The 18,197-nt window shown below is 34.5% G+C and overlaps 1 protein-coding gene across 2 annotated transcripts in view; it reads right to left on the bottom strand.

The window, feature by feature from the left end:
- LOC138331101 (tyrosine-protein phosphatase 10D-like) overlaps positions 1-18,197 on the bottom strand; it is a 47,799-nt gene that overhangs the window by 19,279 nt on the left and 10,323 nt on the right. For both annotated transcript variants that reach the window (XM_069278565.1, XM_069278561.1), the window contains exons 2-24: positions 15,263-15,527; positions 14,654-14,926; positions 14,214-14,302; positions 13,743-13,938; positions 12,979-13,245; positions 12,453-12,600; positions 11,892-12,022; positions 11,226-11,495; positions 10,882-11,029; positions 9,394-9,515; positions 8,638-8,738; positions 7,935-8,130; positions 6,417-6,686; positions 5,766-6,059; positions 5,212-5,478; positions 4,654-4,923; positions 3,320-3,444; positions 2,861-2,974; positions 2,512-2,575; positions 1,704-2,186; positions 1,135-1,330; positions 766-850; positions 102-269 (exon numbers count right to left, since the gene is read on the bottom strand). In XM_069278565.1, the coding sequence (XP_069134666.1) occupies positions 102-269; positions 766-850; positions 1,135-1,330; positions 1,704-2,186; positions 2,512-2,575; positions 2,861-2,974; positions 3,320-3,444; positions 4,654-4,923; positions 5,212-5,478; positions 5,766-6,059; positions 6,417-6,686; positions 7,935-8,130; positions 8,638-8,738; positions 9,394-9,515; positions 10,882-11,029; positions 11,226-11,495; positions 11,892-12,022; positions 12,453-12,600; positions 12,979-13,245; positions 13,743-13,938; positions 14,214-14,302; positions 14,654-14,926; positions 15,263-15,527 (4,542 nt within the window). The remainder of the gene's footprint in view (positions 1-101; positions 270-765; positions 851-1,134; positions 1,331-1,703; positions 2,187-2,511; positions 2,576-2,860; positions 2,975-3,319; positions 3,445-4,653; positions 4,924-5,211; positions 5,479-5,765; positions 6,060-6,416; positions 6,687-7,934; positions 8,131-8,637; positions 8,739-9,393; positions 9,516-10,881; positions 11,030-11,225; positions 11,496-11,891; positions 12,023-12,452; positions 12,601-12,978; positions 13,246-13,742; positions 13,939-14,213; positions 14,303-14,653; positions 14,927-15,262; positions 15,528-18,197) is intronic.

The following is an 18,197-nucleotide window of genomic DNA, read 5'->3' as shown; positions in this document are numbered from 1 at the left end:
TATACCATATTATAATTTTGTAGGACCTTTACCAAAAATCTAGAAAAATCAAGAGTCCAGTCTACAATCTGAATTTCAAACTATTAGATACATGTACATACAGGCATGTAGTTGGCATTAATGTAGTCTGAGCCTTCCTCGTCATCAGTGGGTAAAAGTTTTACACGTGAGTGGTCGTAGGGTAGGATGTTTGTAAATCGGTTCTTTCCCCTGTTTTCTGGTAGCTCTGCTGCTGAACATGGTTGTTCTCGCCCAATCTCTTTCAGATCCTGATAACGATAAAAAAGAAGTCAGATACAATTCATAGATAAAGTACACTGTAAATACTAAACACAAAATCTGACATCAGAAATGGCCTCGCAGTGTTAAGTTGACCCTTAGCTGTAGTCAATGACTGGTGATCCACAACACAAATATTCACTGAAATCAGACTAATGTTAAAATTTGACCCTTCACTGACTTTAGAGGCCACTACTGTCATTTTCAATTTCAAGACCTCTTTATAACTTTTACTATGGTAGTCAGTGTCCCCAAAAATCCATGATACTAAGTTTAGCTATTTAGTTACTTATCACTGGAAATCCACTATACACCAGCAAAGTATTCTGCTATGGATTTGTGAGGGAAGAGAAATAACCACTGACAATAGGTTTTTATAGGTAACTTTTCTTCTATACTTCATCTCCTTTATTACATGGCCAGTTTACAGAAGAAAGTTCTGTAATTTTAGCAATACACTGTGTAAATATTTTCACAACAACTTACCTCAAACTGTTCTGCATACTTGAAGTCCGAGTCTGCTGACATAGCTACAATATGGTTGCTGAAGTCAGCCATGCTAACAGGATGACTGTTGGGACATAATTTGTATCAAGTATTAATGGTGTTTAAAAGAAAACTTTGGGAAAAAACAAAACAAATTCTATCAACATAAATAATAATATAAAAGAAGATATCTAATGCATCCTATCTCTTTTTTGATTGTTTGTATATTTTTTGAGTAAACTGTGTGTTATAAACTCAAATACATATATTCAACTCAAAATTCCTATTCAATGTAAAGATATTAGGTTAAAAATAATCTCTTGGAGTAATTGGTACTGAAAGAAAATCCTACCAATCCACCATACGTACCTCTTTCTGTTTTTACGGAGGGACGATCTAGGTGTCATGCTCAGTCGTTGTGAATGACGCTCCTTGTACATGTTACTACGGCGATCTCTCATACGGCGGAAGATGATGAAGACGACTATGAAGATGATGACAATAAGAACTGACGCAACTACTCCACCGACGATTCCTCCGACATTGTTTTCCTCAATAATCTGACCTGAGGATTACAAAGTATTGGATCAACAAGTTTAATATGAGTATTTTGATCTAAACAGGGTCACAATTTGAGTTCATGAAGGTTCAACATTACATGAACTTATTAATATATAAACATGGATTTCATTATGCCATATACATGCATGATATATAAATTTCTCATTATGAATGGCCTATATATAGTATTATATACAAATTGCATGATACCAACTTCTGGCAGTTCATGACAGTTCAAATAACACTTCATATTGTTCTGACTTTCTATCACGTGTATAATCTTTTTATTCCTCCTTTGAGTTATTGAGTTAGTATTTTTTAACTCTTTAGTTTTGAACAGCTTAGCTGCTGTCACCAGTACAAATTTAAGTACTTACTAGTTAGGAATGGTTTGGAGTAGTTTGTGTCTGTGTATCCCCCGTCTGTATATCCTCGCAGTTTGACGTAATATTTTGTCTGTGGTTGCAATGGCCCGTTACAGTAAGATCGTGAGTAACAGTCAGACTCTGTCCCTATCTCAAACACCTTATAGTCCATAGTAACGCTTCTCTTGTGCAGACGGAACACTCCATTACATGTGGAACTCTCCTCAAAGAAGGATGAACAGTTAGAGATAGCTTGGTACGCCTTTATACTGGGGTCGACTTGGGCAGCCTTCCATCCCGGGAGAGTGGCATGTGTGTTAGTATACTGCTCAGCTGTATCTGTGGCAACTATCACTGTATAGTTCACAATATTGCCATATTTGGAAGAGAAAGCATTTGCGAAGTGGACTATAATTGTAGAAGGTGTTACCGTGTCGATACCTTTGTCAGTAACACCTTTAGGTATAGAGGTTGCAGCATCTAGGATAGGAGGTGCTGTAACAGACGTCAGGGCATATTGCAATATCTATAGGCACAGTTAATACATGTTCAAAATCTGTTACAAATAGTACCATACATTACCCAGTATTCTTCAAACAAGGTATGAATAACATGTAAAGCTTTCAAGAAATACGATGCAAATTTTGTATTTCAAAACGTAATGAGTAAAGTTTTATTTCAACAAACATTAAATGTTTACTTAAATAATATTTTTTTTTCTTTTTTCTTTAGTACCAGCAATGATTTAAAAAATCTAAAGTAGTGCAATGGAAAGGATTAAATTCAATTTTTTCTCTTTACAAATAATTGGTAAACTTACGATATGTTCGGAGTTTAATGTCATAAATAGCTGCCGTTCCCAAAGTGACTGTCTTTGCATGTACCTGTAATACAAAAAATTCAGCTAACAAAATTATTAATCTATTCAAATTTGAAATAGATATTGTAATAGGTATTATAGATTTAGGATTTTTCTTATTTTTATTAATTTTTATTAATTTATATTTTTTTTTTTTTGGGGGGGGGGGGGAGAGGTTGGCCGGGGGAGAGGGGCATTGTCTTCCCTGCATCAAGTTTAAAAGAATTTGACTCCCCTACTAGGTTTGTGACTAATTTATGATAAGACTTTTACACAGGTAAATACTATGATATCTTTATAGAAAACTGACCGTGAAGGTATAGGTATGACCGGCCACGAGGTTAGTGAAGTTCATTTGGTACATAGATTGGTACTGTAGACTCCCGGCCAGGGTCAGGTTACGGCTTCCTACTGTCCCACCAGTCTGTAAATAATTATACCAATAATCATGATCAGTAACAGACAAGAAAACTCATCATGTATACTCTATCAAATGTCACAGTTTTGTAACAATTTATTTTGCACAACTGGCAATTTTACATTCGCAATTCTAAGCAATTAAAAGGGACCAATCACTAGACAGTGTGTAGCCACATTGTGCTCCCAAATACCTATATATATAGAGATACATGGTGTACTCATATGTTTTGATTGACAACTGGCAATCTGTTCATAAGCTTGAAATGCATTAAATACGCTAAGAAGCAATCAGTTAAATTTGGCAATAAATAAATACAGCTTAAGACTGACATTTTACTTGAGCACTTACCTGACTTATGTATGTAACAAGGTAGGCAGTGATTATACCATTAGGCACCAAAGGTGGTCGCCAGGTCAGATTAACAGTAAGGGGAGACAACTCCACTGCCTTCAGGTCGCGGACTGCAGAAGGTGCTGAAATGATATCTCAAATTAAAACAAAGATCTTTCATAATGTTAGACTTTACACTAACAAAGTTGATTTTTTTTTTCTTTCTCAACAATTTAACTGTTGAATGATACAAAGAATGATACTTTTATCTTTGACAAAAAGAATGATACAAAAGAAAGAATGATTAAAAAAAAATGATACAAAAGAGCACAACCTCCTGATAACAGAAATTATGAATACCGACTTAAAAAAACCATTCAAACTGAAGTTTAGTTGACCTCTTAATTACATGTTTGAGGACATGATTAGGGTAGGTTTTGAAAGTCTTCAGACCTTTTCAGCCTTACCAGAGAATTAGGTTGAGTTGTACCCAGCAAAAAGCACATGCCTAGTAGCGAGCCATTATATATATTACAATTCAGTATATCATTTAGTACTTGTTGAGTAGTTATTTGTTCTGATTTGAATTTATTTCATTCAAATAAGGAAAAATTTTCAGTAAAGAGAAATTTTTAAGACCCATTTTCTGCCAAATTCATACAAGTGCAGAAGGTAACAAGTCTTGGGGTAACACCTTAAGGTTCAAAGAGCCAAGAGTTTCATTTGTTCTCCTTGATTTTATCTTTTGAACAATGTTTTGAGAAGCCAGCATACTTTATGTATTTCATACTTTAGATTAAATAAAGAACATGTATACGACATGTGTACAAATACATTTTAAACCTTGAACCTAGTATTACAGTTAATTAAAATCCCCATTCACCTATTCAGACTTTAATACATGCCCTGCACACTTACCATTTAATAAACCATAAAGATCTGAAAGTACATTTGACCTAAAGTTGACCTTTTCAGGGTCATGATGGTGTCATTATGATGTCCGGCAAGGATATACAAATGTACCAGAATCCTCTGTTCCAATATGTAGTTATCATCTAGCTCAACACGCTTGGGATAGAATAGAGATTTGAGGAAATGTATTTACTATTAGAGTTGTCTCCCTTATACAATATGCAGCAGTGACGTACCATGAACATAGTCAACAAATCAAGTCCTCTATGCCCACCTTCAAAAGTCTTTCTTACTTTTGAGAGTTCCCTCCCATAATAAAACCAGTGAATTATTTGTAACAATCATACCAAAGTATCACATAAAATCATAACATATTTTCGATTCATACACGTCTTCTGCCTCAACACCCAGTAATTATTTACCATACCATGTGAACTTACCAGCTTGATTAGTGGTGATCCTAGGGAATACAGAATTCTTCTTGATTCCAGCGATGGCCACTACTTGGAAGTTATACATTGTGAAAGGCAGTAGGTTATCAAACGTAACGGAGTGTTGGTCTGCTGTCACGGCCAGACTGTGGATTCCACACGGGTCGGAGTCACGGAAACACACAACCATAAAGGTGTCCACGTGACCTTCAGGTTTGTGGATGGTGAGAGTTATCTCTGACGATGTCTTCGACTGTGTAACATGAGGCTGATTGGGCACTGTTCAAAAAATAATTTAAATGTAAAATTATAATTTTCAGAAACCCCCTATTTACCCATTTTTATTTTAATCTAATTTTGTTTCAACATTCAAGAGCCTCCAATGCAACTGGCCATTCTGAAAATATCACTTCTATTTTGAAATACTCCAACTCCATATAAACTCATAAGTTACAATATTCACTTTGACAAAATAACATCTAAATTTTGATAGAAGTATAATTTGTTACCATGACAACTAATTTGTTCATAAAAGATATAGCTTGTCTGTGAAATGACTGCTCTAACCTGTTTGTATGTAGATGTAGAGTGGGTCACTGGTCTGGTTCTCAGCTTTACTAACTACCATCACACTGTAAACTGTCCCCCCAGACAAACCAGAGAAGGTCACACTTCGATCCATGTCAAGTCTGTCTTTCTGGACAGCTGGACTCGCGTTTTCATTGGTCAGATAGAACAGGTAATGGTCAAAGTAGTTAGATGTGTTTGTGTATTGGACAGTCACAGAGTCAGTGGCATTAGCCCCTTCTGACAGTGAGGTCAAACATTCAGGCTCTGTAGAGAAATTAATTATAGAATAATAAGATGATGTTGTTTTGTCTCAAATTTATCTCTCAAATTTTATTGGCATATATTTTTCTACTGACTTCCATATCATTTACAAAAGTCTAGACAGTCTTATATACTGATAGATATTTCTTCCTTACTTTTTTGATCAATGGTTCAGAAAATAAATTCTGCTGATACTAGATAAGGCAGAAACAAAATAGTACCATTAGATAATACTGTAAAGAGTGGGTATTCATCTAGGTTACAATAAATTAAAACCCAGTCAGACTTACTGAGAGTGGCGTTCCTTAGGACTTCCTCGGAGTAAACATCACCGGTGCTACTTTTCAGCGTGACCTTGTATGTTTCCCCGGAGGTCAAATTTCCTAGAACAAGGTCAAGGCTATCTACGGTGTCGTTAGGTTGTGGAATGGTCATAGTTTGGACGAAACTAGAACGGTAACTCTGATAGTCGAGCTGGTACTCCTCAATAAAAGTCGTACTCCTGTTATAGGTCCAGGATAGAGATAAAGTGTTTTCCGTCGTCAAGGATGTGTTGATCAGTAGGTCGGTGGGCTCAAGAGGAGCTGTGGAAAGAAAACAAATTACAGAACTACACGTTTACCTGCTATCTCATTTCTCTTGATAAAAAAAATATTAGAGAAATTTTATGAATCATAATAAGCTGCTTCAACAAACTTTACAACCAAATAATTTAAATTCAGATGGTAATCACTTTTTCATGTAAAGTATCAAATGGGAAAAGTTCTTAAATCATCAATTGCATCTATAAGAACAGGTAAAAATCTCTTAGCTTAAACAGTGCTAATGGCTATTTCAGTTCTGTATCTAACAGCAGGTACATCAGCATGACTGCCCCCATAACCTTTGGCTTCACCTCTCTCCCTAGCAGTTCTTATTTTTCTCTATTGTTTCATACTTACGAATCTGCACAGAAACATTGTTATGAGGACTCATTTCCCCGTAACTCCCAGCAATGACTAACATGTCGTAGCGTTCACCAGGGAAAAGGCCGGTCACTAACAGTTCTGTGGTATTGGACAGGGTCTGCTCCCAGCTTGGATTGACTCCTGCGATAGTCCCTCGGTACAAAACGTAGTAGTGATCCTGAGTACTGTCAGGGTCGGGAGTCCACTGGAGTTTTACATCTCGACCAATCAGAGTGGCTATGACATTTATAACAGGCTTGGGCTCTGTAGAAGGAAACAGTATTGGTATAAGATCTAATCATATCAACAGACTCACTGGAACACTCAATACTTCACAGATATACTGCTGAAATGGTTTTGATAGCACAATGATTAATTATCTAAAAACGGTCAATTAAAGCTTATGCCATTCATCAGACATTCAATTGTTAAAATGTTTAGTTGTTAAAACTCACAATCACAAATATATCTAATATTCTGTGAAGAAAATGATTGCCAAAACATTAACAGAATATACTCTATAGCTCAGCTAGCTAGGGAGATATATACAGAGAAAATAAATGGTCTCAGAATATAAACCAAAATGGCATCTTTTTCTGCCATTGATATCCTCTTATCCTTAACAAAATCTTTGGTTTATACTTTAAGACACTGCATGAGCATGTAATGTATCTTATCTATCATACAACATTCATTTAAAATGAAGCTTATAAATTCTGTTTGAGGTGTTAAAAATATGTTTTTTTTTCTTTTATATATTTCACATTTTTCCCATTAAATTAATGGATGCCAAAATTTAAAATACAGCAATTTTTTATCACTGCAAATTACAGGTAAAAATACTCATGGTCGGTGTATTAATTGCAACTATGGCAGTGGATGTTGTAGGATGAATTATCCTAATATAGTACCCAGGTTTACCAGGGACATGACAGTGAGGAGGATACAGACAGGACTAAATAACCTTATTCCTTTAGCCCCACTAACTAGCATCTGGGCACAGCGTGGAACCTTTATCAGCAGTACCAAGATATATATGTATTGAGGACTCTATCATGCACAACTAATGACCCTTTACCTACAAAACATCCTTACCGATTCTCTCCTTTTCTACTGTAGAAGTCTCATTAATGACATAACTTCAAAATTTCTTAATGATTTAGATTTTAGTTTATATGATTAGATATTGCCAAATGAAAGAAACTGATCATGCAAGTCTATAAAACAAATCAAAGCAGAATTATCGTAAATCTAATTCAAAAGTTTGACTGCAAATTGATCACATAAATTCAATTTGTCTGCTATTAGAGAGAATATTAGATCTATAAATCCCCCCCAAAGGCAATTAAATACTTTAAAAATAAATACTGATTATTTCATTGCATTAAATCAATAACAAAAGAGAATGCCAGATATCTTTGTAATTACTGTTACATATAATAGAAGGAATTTAGCCATATAATATTTCAAAGTTTAAAGACTGAAGTATTTTATGGCTGAAATTGAACTCACTTGTTGTTTTGGATGCAGACTCCCAAGAACTGTAAGCTGTGAGATTACCACTGGTTTGGACGGCCCGGATAGATACCTGGTACATATGTCCCGCAGACAGGTTGTTTAGGGTCTCACTATACCCCAACTGTCCCTCCACATCAGGAATTGGGGGTAGGGATGTGTTCTCCATCTGATAGATTGTCTGGTACACGACCTACAGAACAATGGCAATCAATGTAAAACATCAGATGTACTTTGTGGCAACTGGACACAAGAGATTTTTGTAAATCAAACCACCAATAAAGGTCTTTACTGAACCTTAGAATCAAACAAAAAGTTTAAGGGCTACTTTGATTTAGAATTGAAAATCAAATGATACAGTAACTTGTGTTTTCATTATTTACATGGATTATACTTTACATATTACTGTTATTAAGGACTTGTGAGACAGAAAAGCATATTTATCATGGACATTCTATTTCACAGCAACAATCAAATTAATGTAATGTCTGCACAGGAACAAAGAGCAGTTTTGGTGTTAAAACAAGCAAGTCAAGAACTTGTTACAGTACTTGTACTTCACTACGTAGCAAGAATAGCAAGAATACTGCCATAATGCTGATTAACTCATATATCCCTGAAGACACATCTTTTCATTCTTAAAACCCCAAGGTTAAGTAGTTTATTGTATTCAGGGATGAATGGTTGTTGGACCTATTACCTCAAAATAGGCCTGTTGTTGTGTGTTAGGAACCTGCCACTGAGCGTACAGACTACTGGAGGCATGGGAGGACACATTGATAGAGTTCACCGGTAATGGGTCTGAAAAATATACAGAGATCGTTTCAAAACAGTGTTACATATATTGGATATGTTCACCTAGCCATTAATCTCATAGCTAAATATCTACAGGTACCCTAAGGTAAAATAGTATTTTTAGAACAATTATTCCTTTAATTAAAACATATCATTGTGATTTCAAAGTTTCAAATTCAAATTCCATGGGGCGAAGCGTCATATATATATATATAGATTTCGTCCGTATTTTCTTTAATTTGTCATACATGTATATACCGTATTCGACCCAATAAATGCCCAGGGCGTTTAGAAAATTGAACAAAATGAAGTTGCTTAATACGACTAGATTACTGTAAACATATACAGTTTTGGTCTTTGTTTATGCCTGGGCAATTGAAATTGAGGCCTCAAAGGGGAGGGGTGCTTATAGGGACATGGGCACTTATTGGGTTGAATACGATATATGGTTCATCCAATGTCCCCTATCAAGAAATCTTGTTGAGGTTAATATATTGCTATATAGACCTGATAGATTCTGTAATATTGACTAAACAGTAACATAGAGCAATATGTTAATCCAACCAGGTCAGTATTATACCCACTGACCTTACCAAAAGTATATTACTGATCATCTAGTATACAAGTAAATGTTACAGGTAAGATGGTAGAAAGTATTTACTTGTAATAGCGGCCACTTCAGCCTCATCACTGTTGGAATTGTTGACAAACGTTTGTATAGAGATGTTATACAAGGTGCCGGGGTTCAGACCCTCGAAGCTGTAGTGGAGTTGGCCCTGGTTCCTATTGTATGGAGAAAAAATACTGTTAGATGTATTATACTAAGTCTGGTAAACTGAGGATCGTAAAGAACACAACCATAAAAGTACTGACATACAAAAAAAAGTACTGACATATACAAAAAAAGTACTGACATACAAAAAAAGTACTGACATACAAAAAAAAGTACTGACATACAAAAAAAAGTACTGACATACAAAAAAAAGTACTGACATACAAAAAAAGTACTGACATACAAAAAAAAGTACTGACATACAAAAAAAAGTACTGACATACAAAAAAAAGTACTGACATACAAAAAAAGTACTGACATACAAAAAAAAGTACTGACATACAAAAAAAGTACTGACATACAAAAAAAAGTACTGACATACAAAAAAAGTACTGACATACAAAAAAAGTACTGACATACAAAAAAAAGTACTGACATACAAAAAAAGTACTGACTACAAAAAAAAGTACTGACATACAAAAAAAAGTACTGACATACAAAAAAAAGTACTGACATACAAAAAAAAGTACTGACATACAAAAAAAAGTACTGACTACAAAAAAAAGTACTGACATACAAAAAAAAGTACTGACATACAAAAAAGTACTGACATACAAAAAAAGTACTGACATACAAAAAAAAGTACTGACATACAAAAAAAGTACTGACATACAAAAAAAAGTACTGACATACAAAAAAAAGTACTGACATACAAAAAAAAGTACTGACATACAAAAAAAAGTACTGAATACAAAAAAACTGACATACAAAAAAAAGTACTGACATACAAAAAAAGTACAAAAAAAGTACTGACATACAAAAAAAGTACTGACATACAAAAAAAAGTACTGACATACAAAAAAATACTGACTACAAAAATACAAAAAAAAAGTACTGACATACAAAAAAAAGTACTGACATACAAAAAAAAGTACTGACATACAAAAAAAGTACTGACATACAAAAAAAAGTACTGACATACAAAAAAAGTACTGACATACAAAAAAAAGTACTGACATACAAAAAAAAAAACACTGACATACAAATAAATAGTACTGACATACAAAAAAAGTACTGACTACAAAAAAAAGTACTGACATACAAAGTAAATTTAATCAAGTAGAAATCACGGAAACAAATCCCTGTGAAGAATGTTAGGCATAAGTACAATAGAATCTTATCACTCTAAATTGCAAAATTTAGCAACCATGAAAATAAGTTGGTTAACAGTATGTAGACTTTCAAGTTTAAATATTTACTCCAACATTTGATTGAGAACAACAGAATACTTTTAATTAAACAAATGTTTTTGAGTTATACGACGTTCATGATCAGTTAACAAGCTTTCTATATTTGTTTTAGTACAAAACTACTTACTCGTATATTGTGACGGGTGTTGTGGTGTCTTCAGGATAAATACTGAGTTGGTACATGTCAAACATCGAACCATCTGGCCGTGGCCACGACACGTTAATTGTGGACGTTCCCACAAAGTCTATATACAGCTCAGCTACAGAAGTTGGATCTGTAATATGCAAACCAAGAATTGAATTATGAACTGATAACAAAAACTGACTTTTGTTAATATATACTTTTAGTGGCAGAATGAAATTTTAGAACTGAATAATTTGAACAGGTAATTATAGTGTAACAATGATTTACTGCCCAAGTTGTAATTGTGTATTTTATTGATAGTGTGTTTCAATTTATAAATATCGTACTTGTGGTTGCCTGAACTTTGACCTCTGAGCTGGACACGTTTCCACTTAGAGAGGTCACGGTGATGTCGTATGTCTCCCCTGGGTGAAGTTTAGTGAAGGTGTACCCTGGGGTGGGTACAGTGACTGGTACAGGAGAAACACTATCTTGTAGTGTAGACTTGGCTGTGACGAGGTAATTCTCCACCATACCTCTGGCTGGGCGCTGCCACGTCACGTCAATAACCCGGCCACTCACGGCCACTGCCGAAACATTGAGAGGAGGGTAGGGTCCTACAACACAAGTTGTTTAGAATAAACATTAATTTTCTTGAGCTAAGTGTGCTTTGAATTAAAATTGGTCTATAAGATGTGTAGACAAGAACTATTTTTCTTTTCTAGCAACTTCATTTTTCTTAAACATTTGAAATTGAAATGGCTTGCTCCATTTATTTCTAATAACCTAACAAATTTTGTTATCATTATGTGTATAGCGACTGAAGAAGTTGCCCTCTTGATGGTGCCCAGTATTTCAGCTTGTTTTTATTTTTCTCATTATTTGAGTGATCAGAAATTTAGGACTATAGTTTGATTGTAATTCAATAATGATGTAAACAGTTTTCAAAATGTTCTGCAACTTAAGTTTATATCTAGTTCTTCAATATGAAAATTGCCAAGCCAATTTCTTACGTGTCCAGAGAACCCTTTCCGTGGGGTCACTCTTTTTCTGTCCAGTTGCTGACACAACTGACACTGTGTACATCTTCCCTGCCACCAACTTCTCAAACAGGGCAGTCCTCTGATCTACATTATAGTCCATCCTACAAGGACAGTAAAGATACTCACATTGATAAAACAGAGTATTGTCAACATCATCTATTATGTTATATATTTGTCTAATAATACCACCATCTGTCAAATGTAATACATTGTTGGTACAATGTAATACTTGTAACATCCTTAAAATCATACAAAGCTCCTGACTTAAGATTATTATATAATACCCCATAATTATATATGTTGCTGCATATTTCAATGTCATTACAATTGAGAGACCTACATGGGCAACTCTACAATCCCCTTCCCTTCTACTAAACCTCCTTTATATGGCATGGGAAAGTTAACAATACTTGTAAATCTGAGATCGGAAAATTGAAATCAAAATCAATCATTGATCTTAGCCCTAGCTAAAAATATAGTCAAAACTTGTATAATGTTAGCTATGTTTTGGTATATTGACTTTCCACTTACACTGGTGAGATTGTTTGTGGCTCCTTGGGAGAAATGCTGACTTCATAGTAACCCACATTACCACTTGTAACAGGCTGCCAGATCACCTTTAGGGAGCTGTGAGTTATTCCTGCGTCAGAGATCTCTATCGGCCCCGGTGGGTAAGGATCTGTGGAAGATCAAATATATTTCATATACTAGTATTAGATCCATCAAAAGTTTATAAAAATTGCTCCTTTGTTTAAATTCATCTTCTCACAACTGACACTAAGAGTATAAAGAATAGAATTATTTTCTTCCTTTTTTAATGTACATTTTGCATTGATTGAACAATCATGTTATGTGAAATGTACCAGGTATTTTAATTCTCTAACATCACTTTATGATAGTTGCCTAAACAAAATTTTTAAGTGAGTCATAATATGATCATTAGGCTTAATCCTTGTATGATTATAGGTGTTAATTGTAAAGAAAGTTATACATATAGGAGGTGAGGCGACAACGACAAATTGGACAATTAACTTCTATAGAATCTATCAGTTTTTACCTGTATAAAATACATCAGACAATGAGTCACTCTCCTCCCACTGCGATGCGACTGTGGCGGAGATGTTATAGGCCGTACCCCCAGTAAGGTTGTGTAGTGTGACGTTTGTTTCCGTGGGAGGGACACTAAAGTTGTAGAAAGAGATACCATCGATGATGACATTGAAGAGAAACTGTTGATAACTGGAGACAAAGGGAGGTACAAGTTGTAGGTATAGGTCTGTCTGTGTACTGTCTAACTCAATCATGTCCACCAACGGGTCTGGCTCTGTAAATGTACAAAACGTTTTGTTAAGAACAAAGGGCAGTAAATCTTGGTTATCCTCTAAATGAAATTCCAGTTTATGGCATATGTAAAATTTTGCTGATAAAGATGAAATTTTGTTTAAGATATTCCAAATTTAAGATATGTCTAGAATTTTGGGCTAGTGGAGATTGCAGATGTTTACACTTGATAGGAAATGACCAAGTATATTTTCATCTCCAGCCAATAACAGGATATCAAATCTTTGAAATATTTGTGAGTTAGAAACAATAACAAATAATTGACAACATTTTTCTGCACTGAATGGGTTTCTCCCTGAAAATACAGAGGTAAGGACTGAATGATGTCAAATTCATTTTTTCATATTTCTAATTTAAAAGTGATATTATTGAGATTCTATAATGATAGACTTAATATAACAGTAACTAGATCCCTCCTTTGAACATTGTGGCTCTATGAAACCAGAAACTGAAATGGATAGCCGAGATTTATAATCTTACTTGTGCTGTGATAGGCAGAATCTGGATCACTTCTACGTGTCCCCTTAACAGAGAATACTTTCAGCAGTAGCGACTGGCCAGGGATTCCGGGAACGTCTGCGACACAGCTCGACCACATTGTTAACTTACAGGTCAAATTGACCTCTTCTGCCAGACCAAACGTTGTGTTGTAGGTCGCTGTGAATAGCTCATGATCCTGTCAAAATATGTAGACATAATATACGTGTGATGTTGCTGAAGTCCATATATGTATGAAATGATGGCAAACATGTGTATCTATAGATATTCTCAATCAAATTCTGTCTAGTAGTTACAAACTATTAGATATAATTTGATTCAGGAACTTTCATGGTTTTTTTCTGTGATAGCACATGTAGTAATTTTCATGAAATTGCAAATAATACAGGTTTACCTATGTGACCCTACAACATGTGTGAAACGTAACTATGAGACATGTTCTGTTTGACATACCCTTGAACTGTGGATTTCTGTTACCCAGGATACCATGAGACTGCTGTTGTCCAGGGCCACCACACTTTGTATAACAGGAGGCAGAGGCACTGAGGACAGAATATTACATGTATACAAAAATGAAGTTAAGGTCAATAAGAATAGTTAATCAAAGCACATGTATAAAACATGGGGAACAATGCCTTGATACAGTTAACAACAATTTTCTGGACATCAATTTGATAACTAGATTTACTTATTACAACTGATAATAAAAAACTGGATTTCTAAATCTTTTCCATTAAAACCATATAATGATTTAAATATTAGCTCTCCAAAATTTGATTATGGTTTTTTAACTTTCTTTTTTATCATAATCGATTAAATAAAGGATCTGTTATAACATTATAATCCTTTTGTTATAATACTAGAAGAACTATAACCATCAATGTGAGTATTACCTGTGTTATCTTCAATAAGAGTAGAGAAGTTACTGAGCACACCGTTACTCGAGGAAACAACTGTGATGGTGTAGGCATGTCCGGGGTAGACACCCGTGATATTATGGTACACCACCCTCAGAAGTTCCGACTCGTAAACCTCGGAAAAATTAGTGATCCCCGTGAGGAACACACGGTAGGCGTCCTGGACACTGCCGGAGTCTGGTATCCAAGAGATATAGAGGTTCTCTGTACCCGCTTCGTCCACTGTAATACTGGTAGGAGGAAGGGGCTCTGTAGGGTTGAGAGTAATCATAATTGCAGTTAAAACATTCAGCAGTTTTACTGTCCAAAATATTGGTTCACCATCCTCGGACACATATTGCTCTATTGTTCACATCAGGCTCCATGATCAGGAAACAGTCTTTGACTTCAGTTTTTGCTCAGTCAATCAAATATGACATAAACTTTTTGAAACATCATTTGAGATTGACTAAGTCTAAACTTAAGAATATATAGTACGTGCTTCCTGATCTTGGAGCCTGAATAGCAAATAATTAGAAAGAGAAAAAATCACCTATTTAATATAATAGTAGAATTTATCATTTGATAACTACAAAATATATTTACTTGTTGTATGATTAGCACTGTAGACTGATGTGCCATCTTGTTGTACGTTGACCTGGTACATGACCCCTGGGTCAAGGCCAGTGATGGTATAGTAGACGACCTCTGACCCCTGAGTTCGGTCAACATCCTTATAAGACAAGTTTCCAGGCATTCCGTAGCCCACTGTAAAATTGACGTCTCCATTAGTGGCTGTCCAGGTGAGATCTAACGAGTATTCTCCAGGTGTGACGTTTACAGCTGGTATCTGACCTCTGATAAGTAATATCTGTAATATTGGATAAAAGTAAGAGGATAAATGATAAAATATGGCAACATTTACTTACAAGACGACTGTATAAAGACACATCAATGATACCAATGCCACTTGGTAAATGTTTATCAAAAGTTTAGATACAACACCAATACCGGTATCTATCTGCAGCATATATCTATATTTCTCTTCAGATCTGTGACAGTTTGGATCATAAATGTAAATAGGAATATATATATTACAGTTTCCTTTAGAAGTCACTCGTTTGAATTCCCCTCAAAATTATATGTGAGAAAAGTACTGATGCTTTTTATATACATGTATAATTTTGATATTTTATAGCAATTTGTAATTAAAACATGGCCTAAGAATTTTTACAATCAAGGTGATTATGAAGTTGCCTCTGTCAGAACAGTGCACTGTACATGTGCAGGAGTCCTGTCATAAGACTTATGCAAAGACAAAGTACAGACCAGTTCTTTTCTCGATTTCATAAGAAATGTAAATGCTATAAGTTATATTGTAGGGAAATTAAAGTGATATTTGTAAATTAATACACACTATTATACTGAAGAATTGTATACTAAGTAGATGTAACAACTTAAAGCATAATTGGGTATATATAATATACTAGCTGGGGTATACTTATGAGTTCATGGGTGAGAAAAAATTGTTTTGTAGGTAGGTAGAGAGAAGATGTTAATGTACAGTTTCTTTCAATTAATTATACTTTGATTGTTGTTGCTAGGTTTCTTATCACACATATACCAAAGCAACAGGGGTACCAGGAAAAATTTAGTGTACAGAAACTAACATCATTTTCAGTTGTTGCTAAGTATGTTATCAAATCCCGCCTAAAGTTGATGTTTTCCGGCCTCCATCATGAAAATGACAACACACAGCTAGCCAAAAGGTTAGAATATGTATATCACATACACCATAAAACGGCTCTTCATCTAAGCTATTAGTAAGTTTTCTGACACCATCATTTAACATAAAACATTAAATCAATGCAAATAGAATTAAAATTACAAAATGGCATAGCAATATTTAATACCACGGTTCAATTTGCCTGTGAATATAGGTTGTTATATTAGCAATATGTAAGAGTTGATACAGTCATAAACAGCTTATCACCTGAATATATAATACCTGGGGGTTTTATATATGTGGTTTCCATAGTAACATATTGTTTGAGAACATAAACCCATGTATGAAATACAAGACTTAATGTGATGGATACATGATCTGAAATCCAATCTCCTTTCCATATAGAACACATGATGCTAATCGACTGTATTGTAGATATTACCATCACAATAATAAGTATACCTAGATTTATTACCTGTAGTACTTATCTCATAAACATGTACTGACATAAGATTCTCAAAATAGAAATGCAAGATGCAATCAAATTTGTATTTATAAAGGTAAAACAGCCAAGGTAAAAAACGTAAGTTTGTTTCCCTTTCCCCAATATCGACCTTCCAAAATCCTGCAGACAATTGACTCAAAGTTATGTTCCTTCATGTCTTGTATAGAACCTTAATTGTGATCTGAATTATGTATCAACTTGCATGAATACAGATCATAATCAAAGCAGAGACCTTTTCTGTGGTAAATGATTTAAAGATGTACATGTATATACTGTATATGGACACCATTTGAAGCCCTTTATATGAATCTTTTATTATTTTTTTTTTATTATTTTTTTAATTTTTTTTTTTGGGGGGGGGATGTCATTCAAGGATGTGCCAGTGAGTGTTGTTGGTGATGACAACGACAAGCGGTCACAACGCAAAGGTGGAAAGTTTGTGGTATAAAATATATATCTTAAAACTACTTTGCAAACAAGGCCCCTTATGAATAAAAATGAAGATAATGACATATATCAGGACTAAAAGTTACAGTTTCAAGACCTGTAGTGTGGAGTGCCCTTAAATATAAGAACACTGATGTTTGGCTAGTTACCAGTAATACATCAAAATGTAACAACATACAGTGTATTCGATCTGGTTTTCATATATAATAACAGGATTTTTCTCGATCCAAGTGTATAACTTTGACATTTCATGAAAGCCCATATGGCCAGCTATAAAATGCCCCAAAGTGATGATATGGTGAATATTTGCTGATGACCTTGACACTTTCAGTAACATTTGTAAAATGGCACGGAAAGAACACATGACTCATTCTAATAATTTATAAGTATTCATTATACTTATGTTATACTTACCTTCACCTAGTAACAGAAACTAAGCAATTGTCACAATTTGATTATTTACGCAAATATAACTATGACAAATACATGTATAACTGTATTGTTACCACTTGTTTATATGCTATAGATACACAATTACATCACGGGACTTAATTATGACAATGAGGTGTCGGACTTCATGGCCAAACATCATGTATACTTATTACAAGTTGTCAGAGTTTTTATGCTGTAAGTCATGTCTCACACATCTATAACAAGGGGTAACAGTGTACACCTATAGGACACGATGTTATGACTAAGGGATGATATATCATAGATCAGTGACACATTGACATGTCAGAAGATTTATAGGTATATACATAGGTATAACACTTCCATTACAACAAAAAAAAAATATGTAAATTTGGAGTCCAGCAGTTTAGTTAAATCCTTGCTAATGATCTATCATCAGATTCTATGACACT

Source organism: Argopecten irradians, chromosome 1 (genome assembly GCF_041381155.1).
Source record: "Argopecten irradians isolate NY chromosome 1, Ai_NY, whole genome shotgun sequence".
NCBI classification, from domain to species: Eukaryota; Metazoa; Mollusca; class Bivalvia; order Pectinida; family Pectinidae; genus Argopecten; species Argopecten irradians.
Note: the sequence above shows the minus strand (reverse complement) of the source record. Positions and strands in the feature narration are given on the sequence as shown.